The sequence below is a fragment of the Antechinus flavipes genome, chromosome 2 (assembly GCF_016432865.1).
Source record: "Antechinus flavipes isolate AdamAnt ecotype Samford, QLD, Australia chromosome 2, AdamAnt_v2, whole genome shotgun sequence".
In the NCBI taxonomy this organism is placed as follows: Eukaryota; Metazoa; Chordata; class Mammalia; order Dasyuromorphia; family Dasyuridae; genus Antechinus; species Antechinus flavipes.
Window position 1 is genome coordinate 456,464,482 of NC_067399.1, and position 13,302 is coordinate 456,477,783.

The 13,302-nt window shown below is 34.5% G+C and overlaps 1 protein-coding gene across 1 annotated transcript in view; it reads left to right on the forward strand.

The window, feature by feature from the left end:
* The window catches only part of PAPPA (pappalysin 1), a 267,563-nt gene that overhangs the window by 155,354 nt on the left and 98,907 nt on the right, over positions 1 to 13,302 (forward strand). Inside the window, exon 10 of the mRNA XM_051979518.1 lies at positions 5,843 to 6,036. Coding sequence (XP_051835478.1) covers positions 5,843 to 6,036 — 194 coding nt within the window. The remainder of the gene's footprint in view (positions 1 to 5,842; positions 6,037 to 13,302) is intronic.

The following is a 13,302-nucleotide window of genomic DNA, read 5'->3' on the forward strand; positions in this document are numbered from 1 at the left end:
ATGGCAGAGACTACAAACTCAGCCTCTTACTTTATGTGGAAAAAAGTTTAACATATACTCAACAAGGGATAATTAAATCATAATCCTCAACATAAATCCTAGGTTTTACTTTAATATGATTGTCCCTGAGGCTTAGTTTTTCCAATTTTAATGGGGTAACGATTTTCACTCTTGCTTAGGTTTTTGAAGATGCAGACTGAAATCTTTTTGACTTGCCATATGACACACTTGAATTTTAAATAAAAAATGAGAAAAATAGGCATCCTCCTTATTAGACCATTTGCAGCAAATCTGTGATTATCTGATGGGATCCCATTGTGTGAACAATTTATAAGCCAGATTACAATTCAAAGGTATTCCTATAAGAAGCACTTACATAACAAAAGAGGACCATGCTAAGCACATAGTAGTTATTGAACTAGAATAAGAAGAGCTTTAGAGGAAGAGTCAGGAGGTGATGATTCAAGTTCTGACTCCTTGGACAAGTCAGTAAAGTCCTCAGTTTCTCTTCAGATCCTTATCTGTAAAATGAAAGGATTATATTAGATCTCTAAAGTCCTTTCCTGCTCTGAAATTCTATGAATACAACTGTTTCTAGATGTTTCATAAATATCCAGTGAATAAAACTAAATTCCATAGAATGAAATTAAATTCACCAAATCTCCATTAGAAAGGAAGGTATATGTTCAAGAAGAAAGAATACTGATTGTCTTCAAAGGATCTGAATTTAAATCCCATGGCTCACATTTATTAGCTGTGTGGTATTGGTCCAATGACTTCATGTCCTTTAGCCATCATTTCCCCATTTGTAAAACAAGAGAGTAGACTAATGTGCATACTCTGATGTCTTTTGAAATACCAGGATAAATTACAGTTTGTGTTTTATCCTTAAATAGAAAGATGGTGTGCCCTTGCAGAAACAGAGCTTTGAAAGTGAGGGAGGTTAAGATGTAAATTATAAAAATAAATTAAAAGCTTCCCCTGTGGTTTCTAACACATTTTTTTCATTTTCACCCCAGCTTTTGAAAGGAGTGAATCCCTCATGGGGCTGGACACATACAACTAATAATCTCTGGGTCAATAGTAGCAAGCAAGAATGGAGGGGAGACCTATCTAGGTAATAGGGTCTTGTTTAGAGAAGGGACCTCCAGCAGGCATATTCAACAAGATCTTGGCAGTGAAGTGGATAATCTCCATGAAGTTCAGAAAGCTTTGTCTCTCTGTTTTCTTCCTCCCTCAGACTCTACTGACTCCAAGCAGACAGATTTATTGGGGTCTTAGGCATGATCAGGAAGAAATTAGCCTCTGTAAGAATTCTGTGAGATTCAGTGTGATGTAGAGGATAGACAGCTGGCCTCTGAGTTGGGATTCGAGGCCTGCCTTGGACACAGACCCACAGCATGATTCTAAGCAAGTCATTTAACCTCTTGATGCCTCAGGCAACAATCTCAACTATTAATTGCAAAGGAATTTCTACATTAGAATTCCCTACACTAATGAAATCACAGGTCTGTAAAAAACAGGTATGTATATGTGTACATATGTATACACTCACACTAGTATGTGCATGAAAACTGACACACATAAAATACAAATTCTTCCTCTTTTTCACACACACACACACACACACAGAGAGAGAGAGAGAGAGAGAGAGAGAGAGAGAGAGAGAGATTATAGAAATCAGAGATTCCCTTTTCATGTGAAAATGAATTGAGGCATCTGACCAGAGTAGATCTGAGGCTTTGTTTATACCTATCACAGGATCTTACCACTATATTAGGGAAGGGAGGAGACCTTTGGCTCAAATAACAACAACATAGGAAACCCTGTTATGCTAGACATTATGAATCTGAGGATATGTGAGCAGGGAGAGAGTGATAAGCTTTTCACAAATTTGTTTCTCTTTTCATTCAAATAGATCCCTGATGTTTGGCAGGGTAGGAGAAGAATTTAGAGTATAGGAAGAGTTTCCTACAACTTGTGCTTGAATACTTTTAATTCCTATTGTGGGTAGCCACATACTCTTTAGTAATGTTCTTTGAAATTTGACTATACTGCACAAATATGAGAAGATCAATATGTTGCTCTCCCTGCCCCACTCCCTCTTTTATGTTTTGGACAAATGTGTGTTTTTACACAAAAATAGTAGCCTGGGAGCCTCTGCTTACAAAGATAGATGACCCAGTGTGTCAGCATGCCCAGAATGATTAGAACTCTCCTCTCTACCACTAAAGTGGGAAGGGAAGATCTAATGATAATGTTTACCCCAGAGCTGTACCATCTGGTGACATTCAGTACATGCTTTATGCCTCTGGAATTAAGAGATTTAGATTATGGAATTACAAAATATTAGAGTTAGAAGGAAATATATAGATCATCTGGTCAAGACTTTTCCTATTAGAGATGAGGAAACTGAGGCCTATAAAGAAGAATACATTTCCCAAGTTCACAGTTGATAAGTGATATAAACAGGATTTGAATCCACTTTTCCCAATACTTTTGGAATATTAGTCAGGATAGCTTGGTGGTGTAGTGGATAGAGTGCCCAGTTTGGAGTCAGGAAGACATCCCTTCAAGTTCAAATCTGAGCCCAAATGCTTTATTTGCTCTGTGACCCTGGATAAGTCACTTATCCCTGTGTACCTCATTTCTTCTTCTATAAAATGAGATGGAGAAGGAAAGGGCAAATTTCCCTAGTATCGTTGCCAAAATCCAAAAGAGGTTACAAAGAGTTGGACATGATTGAAATGATTGATCAACAAAGGCATCTATGATTGACTTTTTTTTTAATTTTTTTAAAATTTTATTTATTTATTTATTGTAACTTTTTATTGACAGAGCCCATGCTTGGGTAAAATGATTGACTTTTTCACTGACTCTAACAAGAATACCATGCTTTAATATAATATTTTATATAACTCTTTCCCATATATTCTCATCTTGAGCACCCCTATAATCATCATTGTTATTGATATTACTATGAATAAGATAGAGAACTGGTCTTGAGCATTTTTAAAGATCATCATATCATATGAATTAGATATCATTTAATCCTCACAACACATTTATGAAGTAGCTAGGACAAGTATTACTGTCCCTATTTCATGAAAGCTTGAGTACCAAGAAAATGGCATGATTAGTCAAATCTCTCAAATTTTGATTGTTTACTTACTATAGCACCATCTCTTTCCTCTATAATGCCATGATGCCTTTTGGCTTAAAGACTAAGTGGTAGGTTTCATCTAATGCTCTCTTCCTATTTTTACAATTCTAATGGTCTCATATCCAGTCAGTGATCCATAATTGAAAGGGAGTCCTGCTAACTCACTTACCTGCCAAAAATACGATCCTATCCATTGTCTTAGGGAAGAAAGATGCCCAGGAAATGATATGTAGAAGCATTCTTGGGGAAGGAAATTTTTTAAATTAAAAAAAGCAAAAAGAATATGAGGAGGAATGACGTTACAGATGGTCATGATTAGATGAGATTCCATTTTTATCATATATAAGTTGGCTCTATACCATGAGAGATGTATGCTACAGAGACACAGATCATATTTCTGTCATCAGTCCAGCCTCTTTCCCTCAGGCATGTTATTGGTCACTGGAGTCTCCAGCTGGAAATAGCCCATCATTAAATAATTGAATTATAATGAATTGATTTATTCTGGCTCTTGTGATGGTATTTCACTGTATAAACTGTTTATAGAAGTAAACAGGGGCCTGAGGAAGTTGGAAAGGACTCAAAATTCATCTGACATTACATTCAGTGACTCTTATTTTGCAGATAGTCAGTCATCTTAAGAACACAAATGTTATTAGGATCGGAAAGCTTGGACCTGGAAGGAAGTATTGTGTGGTAAATCAAATGCTAGACTTAGAACCAAGAAGCACCTAGCATCAAATCCCATCTAGATTCAAATCCCATCTCTGACACTTACTAGCTGTGACATTCTGAGCCTCAATGAGCTCTAAGTCTATGATCGTATGACCCACAGGTAGTTTCTGGTTCAAATCTTTCATTTTAAAGATGAGAAAACTCACATCCAGCCAAGGGATATAATTTCTTCAATGTCTGATGAATAGGAAGTAGTTGGGGATAGACTTTGAACTCGTCTGAAAATTCATTGTATATTTTACTATAGAAAACTTATTTCTTTCTCCTTTATGGACTTTTTCTGAGTAGGGAGAATCTTGTCTACTTATGACTCAAGACAATACTTGCCATTGTGCTACCTAATTATTAAGCTTACTAAAAATCATTCCATCCTGATTAATATGGTTATGATTACAATACAATTATAATCCCTGGGATCACTTCAGTACCATAATCTTTTTTGTAAATGTCATCCATTCTGTTTTTAGAATATTTCATTATGACTATTTTCAACATTTATTTTTTGTTTGAGATGAAATGTAGTAGAAAAATACATAGGTTCTACTAATGTGGAAAGTATCATCACAACTCAGAAATTCTAAGATGTATAAAAGTGTATCAGAATAATAGCCCAGCATGTAGGGGCAAATGTATTCAACTATTCCTCCAACAGGATGAAACTCCTTCTTGCTCTTGAATGACCTGAAACGCCATGAAAAAAAATGAATTTTTACCCTCAATTATCCAAATAACCAACTGTTATCTTCATTTCCCAATCATCGCACCATATAACTGTATTATATATATTTTTTAAAGTCTTATGTGGGAACTTAAAATATGTCTTTTGCTTGTCAAAGGACTTAAAATCATGTTATATGAGTATCATGTAAAAGAGTAGGGAAGGGATTAAAGGGGGAAAAAGAGAAAGGGAAAAAAAAAGAAACTGGATCCAAGAGGGTACCCCATCAATTGGAGAATGGTTGAACAAATTGTAGTATGTGGAGATAATAGAATGTTATTATACTTAAGAAATGATGAAAGAGACAATCACTGAAAATCCTCTGTGGTATGAACTGAGGCAAAGTGAAAGGAGCAGAATCAAAACAACAGTTTTTATAAGGACAACAGGAGAGTAAAAGAAAACAACTTTGAAAGCCTTAAGAACTGTAATAACTACAATACTAAATTAAATCTGTCTCCAGAGGACTTATGAAGGGTAAATCTACCTCCCTGAAAGGTGATGTCCTTAAGGTGCAGACATATATACATACATATACAATTAATTGTGTGTATATGTGTTTGTGTATATACACATACATGTATGTATGTCTACCCAAAGATATAAAAATTCAGAAAGAAGCAGATAAGCTGGACAGTTTTGAAAGCAAAGTATGTAACAATAATGTTTGTTTTTAAACAAGAAGCACAAAATAGAAATTCATGCTGTTAACATAATGTCTTGTATGTTCTGCTATGTATATAGAATTGCTCTTTGTGCATGTAAGATCAGAATAAAGATATCATAAAACATTCAAATATTTTTGGAGAGGGATCATGAATACTTGACCTTTTCAAATACCTGAAGATTCATTATGTGAAAGAGGGATTAGACTTATTTTGATTGGCCATTGAGAGCAGAAATTTGGAGCAATAGGTAGAAATTATAGGGAGACAAATTTTTAAACTCAATATTTGGAGGTGCTTTCTAAAAATTGTCATGGTCCAAATTCATGCCTTCTGTATCATTTTCAAATGCATTCTGGATGACAGTTTCCTTAAAAATGTTTCAGAGAAATATAATGTTTTAGATAAAGATTAGAAAGGATCTCACAAGGTCCCTTTTTCCAACTTTTAAATGTTTTGATTCTAAGGATTCATGTTATTTTCTTAAATGAGATAAATCAAGCAAATAACTGACAAAGACTCCCACATGTTTTCCCCCTTCCATTTGTCTACCTTTTGCAGATGAGCCCAGCCGATGTTATTTTCATGATGGAGATGGGGTATGTGAAGAGTTTGAACAAAAGACCAGCATTAAAGACTGTGGAGTTTATACACCAAAAGGTTTCCTGGATCAGTGGGCATCTAATGCTTCTGTCTCTCATCAGGACCAGAAGTGTCCGGGTTGGGTCATTATTGGCCAGCCAGCTGCATCCCAGGTAAGAGACAAGAAGCTATGATCAAGCCTACAAAAGCCCTGGTCATTATTGCTAGAGGTTTGCTCTCTTTGAGGACAGTAGTTCTATTGTAAGTCTCTTTAAATGAATGATTCTTTAAGCTAGTCTTTGGTACAAAAAAGTTATTATGATGATGATTTTGTAAAGCAATTTTTTTCTAATTATGCAGATTTCATAAAGTGAATCAATTTCTAAAGCTGCTCATTAAGACCCCAAGACTACCTTAAAAAAAAAAAAAAAAACTGATCTATGTAATTATGGGCATTCCTGCCCCAGGGATCTCTGCTCAAACAGTTCCTCTCTCTCCTATCTCCATTCTCCTCAAAGGCAGTCATGGAGTAGTGGAAAGATTTAGACTCTTGGTTCTGCTAGTTATGACCTATCACACTTGGGCAAGGCTAGAATTCTGTTTTGTTAACTATAAAGTAAGGAGGTGGACTAGATGACCTCTAAAGTCCCTCCTAATCCTAAATCTTGTGATCATTACATGTCTCTCACCTATTCTCTTTGCAGTGCAGACTTCTAGACCCAGCTCTAGTGCTTCTGCTTCTGTGGAGGCTTCTCTGAATACATTAGCCCCAAGTGATCTCTCCTTGGATATAACTCAAAGGACTTAATTGTCTTTCCTCTCCATTTGATCCCCAATGTGTATATGTTAGTCAACTTTTCTTGTGCATATGTTTTGCATTTCTAAGTACATTTATTTGAGGGTAATGGGGTAGGCCTGTGAGAAGAGCCCCAGAGGTAATTGGAAGACTTAAGTCCAGTCCCTAATATCTCTTAACCTCCTTTAATCATTTTGTACAATAATCAAGGATAAGACTAACACCTCCTCTGTTATTTGATGGAGCATCCAATTTTTTCAGAGAGCATTTCAAACTGATATTCAGGAGTAAATTTGATGAATTTTGTGTGTGTGTGTGTGTGTGTGTGTGTGTGTGTGTGTGTGTGTGTGTTGTGAAATAATGGCTTGTTTTGTTTATCGGTTTTTTTGTTGTCATTTTTTTTTTTTTTTTTTTTTTTTTTTTACTATTTAGACACTGATTTGTTGAGTTCAAGAAGATTTCTGTTCTCTTTTTCTCAAGTATATGCCTTTTCGACCATAGGCAAATCGCTTTCTTTCTGTCGACTTCAATTTTCCAATATGTTAATATGATGGAATTAGACCAGATAATGTTTCAAAAGCCGTCCTGCTTCTTAAATTATTCACCCAGCAAAGATAGCTTTTTTTTTTTTTTTTGGTAGGGGGGAGAGTCCAATTCACAGGAAGATTCTGAAACAACAACAAAAAAGCTCTTTCCGAAGTTTCTGGGTTGTGTGGGGGTAGGAGAATCTGGAGGGTAGTTAGGAAAGTAGTAAATATCCATCTGAATCTTTTGTTAGGTAAGACAGCTTACAAAGCCTTCCATTTTATCCATCTAGCTCTCAGCATCATAACCAGAAGCCCTGACAGAGTGAAAATTAACCTCTTAGCCTCTTCTAATCATCTTGTACAATAATCAAGGGCAAGACTGATACCTCCTCTTCTATTATCTGACAGGGCACCCAACCTTTCCAGAGAACACTTAAATTTGATATTCAGGGGTAATCTTGGTGATGAATTGCATGTGTGTTGTGAAATTCTGGCTTGCTTTGTTTATTGGAGTAGTATTTGATGTTGTTGTTTGCTGTTTAGACATTCAATTGTTGAATTCAAGAATATCTTTGCTCTTTTTTCTCAGATATATATTTTATGGTATGTAATTATCATCCTCTGTTTTAGAAAATGTCCCTGCTTCCTCTGTTGGACAGATCTCATTATAACACTTTTAACCAAAAGTAAAATCTGTAACAAAATTATATCTAAATTCATGATAAAATGACATCATAGGCTTCACTGGAATGATATTTATTACATTGAGTAATTCAATTGAATGAACATTTTTCTTTCTTTCCTAGTTCTCAAATATAGATGTTAATAGAAGCAATAAAAAAAGAATATTAAATTCTTTAGAAAGAGACAGTTGCTTGTAGTTTTTAATAGCACCTTCTTCATTCACACTGGGAAATCAACTAGTGCATTTAATCAATCAATAAACATTTATTAAGCATCTATGATGATATGCCAGACACTGTACTAAATGCTGGAGAGTATAGTGAAAAGGCCACGAATCTAGAGTCAGAAAACCTGAGTTCAAAATCCTGCCTCTAATTGGGTCACCTTAAGTTATCTAATCTCCCGAGCCTTGGTTTTCTCATTTGTAAAATGAAGGGGTTTCGCTAGATGATTGAGGTTCCTTGTAAGCTCTGAATCTATGGGTCTATAATATATCTCTACATTGGTAGGAATACTGATCTTCAGGTGTTTTCATAGCATAACATTTCACAGAATTCAAAAACCCGAAGTATCCTAAAATATAGACTATTGGAACTCAAGAGCTGGAAGGAGCCTTAGAATAGTCAATTAGAATATAAAGTATTAGACTTAGAAGGGATCTTAGAACAAATCATGTTTTAATCTCTTCATTTTATGGCAGAGAAAACTGAGGCCCATAGAGAAGTGACTTAGGTGAGGTTTATGTGACATGGTATTTTAGTCAATATACCTCACCCCAGAATGACTATCACGGATTTTAAAGGACTCAGCACCCTTTAGTAAGCAGGAATGACTACCCTTGATACCTAGGAAGTTTCTTTCAATGAAGTTATAATGTGAACAATTGTTGGAAGTTTTTTTTTTTTTCAGGTAAGTTTGTTGTGATGAAATTTGACCAGTATATTTAAAGGTAATGTATAATTTTCTCCACACCATTCAATGTTGTGTTCTTTTATATTCTGTGACATCTTTTTTCTCCTCCTGTTGAAGTGCATTCTAATGTTTCAGTAGGGATAGAAATTTGAAATTCTAGGTATTTTTCACTTTATCTTATGATTACTTTCTTATATATGTCCAAATCCATACATATGTAATGCATGCATAAACATAGCTGTCTATATATATCTACATCAATCATAAATTTTGATGGAAAATTAGACTATTATATTTGAAACTAGGGCAATGATCCTTACCTATTCCTGAGGAACACTGAGGCTAAGAGGACCAACTGATTAAGGTCACAAGACTGATTTTAGAAATAAATACTCCAGAACTTCATTCAGAGCCAGCCTGCTAAAACAGGGAGACAGATATATGCACATCCATACACACACACAATAACATATCAGAATATAAAGATCATATCATACTCAGCTTATGTAAAGGACCTTTGAGATTACCTAGTGAAGAACCTCCTCATTTTACAGAAGAGAACATAGCCCTAGAGAAGTTAAGTGACTTAGGATCATAGATTTAGAAGTGGAAAGGAAATCAATAGTCATTTAGTCCAACTCTCTTTGAAGGTAAGAAAATTGATCCTCAAAGAGATCAATAGTTAATTAATACTATAGTAATATAAGGGGTGAGTTTTGAACTCAGGTCTCTAACAGCAAGATATCACACTATATTCAATGAAATGACAACTAATGTCACAAAAGTAATAGGGGTGAGATTTGGAGCTTGATTTTCTAACACCAAAGCCAGTGGTTTTGCCATATTACACAATACCAGACTTGACTCCAAAAGAATTTTGGCTACTAATGAAGTATAGATGTCTACTCATACTATCAAAGGAAGAATGTGCAGAGTGGAAAGAGCCCTATAATTCTAATGAGAAGACCTGAGTTCTATTCTATTGTCATTTTAATTGTTTATCTCAAGCAAGCCATTTCTCCTCTTTTAAGTATTGACAGACATTATCAAAATACTTTGACTTACTCCTTCCCCTAGTCAAAATCGAATCAAAAATGAAAATGAATAGATGTAAAGTATTTTATTTTAGAAATTCAGAAAACATTTGTTTTAAATATTACAAAAACCAAATCTTGTTTTTTGTTTTGTTTTGTTTTTTTTTGTTTTGTTTTGTTTTTTGGTACTTTGCACTAGGAAGCCTCTGATGTGCTTTCCAATTCTGAGATTTTGTGATTTTTTTTCTTGTGCTTTATACCAAAAAGTTGCCAAAATTATTCACTAAACAGCTCTTGTTCATCAGAGATGGAACAAGGAAATAATATATCTCAAAGAGATTATATTTATCAATAATCTTGGAACTGGAGCAAATGGATTAAAATTTTTCCTAATTATTACCTCTGTAATTTTGAGCAATTATAGTCTTCAACTATAATGTTAGAGACTGGACTAGCTAGATGATCTCCAAAGTTTTTTCACCTCTGAATCTATGATTTTATTAGACCATATTATCAGCGCTTGTTTCCTCCTAACCAATTATTTCCCTCCTTACAAAATTAGCATTAGAGTCAGAGTTTTTAATTATTTTTATGTCAGGGATCCTTTTGTAGTCTGCTGACACTTATTAACCCTTACTTGGAAAATGTTTTTAAGTGGATCAAATAAAATAGGATTGCAAAGAAAACCAATCAAGCTAAAATACAGCCATACAAATTTATTTTTTTTAATTCACTCTCTGCCTTAGAGATAACAAATAAATGAGTGGAATTTTTTTAAACATATGAGAATCATATAGTTAACTATAAGAGATCTTAGGGATCATTAATTTCAACCTCCTCCCTTTACAGTTGAAAGAAATGAGGCTTAAAAGTATGATGTGTCTTTCCAGAAGTAATATAATTAGTAGGGAGTGGTTTTGAACCCAGATCCTTCAACTTCAAATCCAGTGCTTTGTCCAGTGTATCCTGTTATATGGATGAGCAGACAATGAGATAATCAACTTGCTCTATAAATTTAATCTAGATAACAGGATTAGAAGCTATTGATAGAAATTGAAATAGGATAATTCAACTTACTGAATTGAGGAGATCCAGAAAGACAGGTGTCAATATTTCCAGATATTGATACCTCCAAGTCTCATTAATGGGCAATTGCACAAGGTGAAATCACATTGCTTTTTGACATTGATTTTGACTACCTATTTCCTAGTTCTTAACTAGGTCCTGGGTTGCTAGATAAGGTATTTATATCTAAATATGGTATTAGTACCAGAAGCTTTCCTTTGCTTGTTGTTCTTCAATAATATTTCATGGATACCATTATAGCTCTGGCTGTCTGTTCATCATCCATTTCTTCCTTCCCAAGCATAAATGGCTAAGATGATGCATTTTCTAACTCTTCTCATGTCCAAGTCATTATTAATAATACCCATAATTATTTTTTCATTGCCTTTGAGATTTTATGATTTCTGATATCATAACATTCTATAATTCATAGTCATGTAGTCATAGTGGAATATTTGTGATTTTTGTGATTTATTTTATTCTGTAGCAATGGATACTTTGCTATCATCATCCATGGTGTGCATTTTCCTTAAGACAACCCTACCCCAGCCCTTCTTTTTCCTATTTAATTCTCAGTCCACCTATGTCTGAGCCCAGCACATCCAAGACTTAGTCATTGATGGAATAACTCAATGAGTGCAGCTTCCAAAAAAGGTGAGCATAATTTGGCATGGAACATACACCATATGTCTTCATTATAGAAAGGAAATTACAATTCAAAGTGTAAAATGTAGGGCATGACTTTATGAGAACAATTCTTTTCATTTCTACATTCATCCTTTCTTCTTCCTAGGAAGCTCACTAACCTAAGGGAGCAACTCTTTCCTCATGTCATGTGAGAAGAGAGGAGAGAAGGAAAAATACAATGAAATGTTAGAGGCAATTCCAAGTAGTCTTCCCAAACACTTTAGGGATTTGTTTTCTTCCCGTGGTTTTAGAATATTTTTTGGAAAGTACACATGTAAGTCATCTAGGGAAAGAATACAGTAAGTACTAGAGCATGGTACACCATGTTCTTTATGTGTATGACACACAAAAAAAACTGCATACATGACACCAAAGCAGAATATGGAAAAGAGTCCATTAGTATATCAATCAGGAGTGGACACTAAAACTTCCTTACAAGTACTAGGAAGTTTCATACCTTTCAACCTAGGAAGACTTCAGTTCTACCATTCATTGATAATAATTCTCAAGCATGTATTATCTATTATGTCCAGACAATATATTAAATGCTAGAGATATAAAGACAGAAACAATAGTTTCTTCATTGAAGGAATTTCATGGGGAAGAATAACATGAATCATTTATAGATATAAAATATACCCAAGTAAATAGAAAGTAGTTTTCAGAGGAAGAGATGCTACAGAATATGTCTTGGCTAGTACTCTTGATCTGAATCTTAAAAGAAGCTAGATGTTGTACAAGGTGAAAGTTAGGAGAGAATATATTCCAGACAATGGGAATAATCTGTGTAAAGTCATGGAGATTGGAGGCTGAAAGTCAGTTAGGCAGAATGGTAATTTGATCAGTTTGTCTGAAATATAGAGTACATACATGAAGGGAGGAATATTCAGTGTTAGCAAAGGAGAAGGATAACGTTACGAAGAACTTTAATTTTGATCAGAGAAATGACATGGTCATTGGCAGTTTAGAAAAGGATAATTTGGAAAGGGAAAGAGATTTAAAGTAAGGAAACCAATTAGAAAGCTCCAGAAATGTGAATTGTTATTATTATAGTTATGAGCCTGGCACTAGTTGGCTTATTAAAAAGCAGACTGGTACATCAGTAAAGAAAATATATGTGCATTGATAATATGATAATTCATTCCTATATATATTTAATTCTGCTGTCTATCTAATTTCCTAGAAACAGAAATTGCCCCTTAGGTTTTGTCATCCAGGACAGAGAGGCATGTATCTTTAAGGTCCCAGGGTCCTTCTTTAGCAGAAAATGGGATAAGTGGCTGGATTGGTATGGTGGTTCTTTGAGAGAAAAAGGAGTATACCTGTGCAATATTTTTTGAATATAGAATCCACAGTATTTGGCAATTGATTGATCTGAAGCAAGAGAAAGTGAAGAGTTAAGTATAACTCTGAGGTTATTAATGTTAGAATGGAAGTGGTACCATGGTTAGAAATAAGGAATTTGTAAGAGAGAAAAGCTTAGCAAGGGAATTGTATTGAGTTCTGATTGGGGAATAATGAGTAATTTATAAATTTCCACTAAACATAATATAGGGCTAAATTTCAAAAGAATAATTTTTGTTGTTTATATTGATCTGGGAGTCATCAGGATAGAGATGAAGTTGATCATATATGCGCTCAGTAGATAAATAAAAGATAACATATAAAAAGAAACGAGATAATGGCTTAGCATAGAGTAGTGACCAGAGTAATCCCATGATAGAGATGGATATG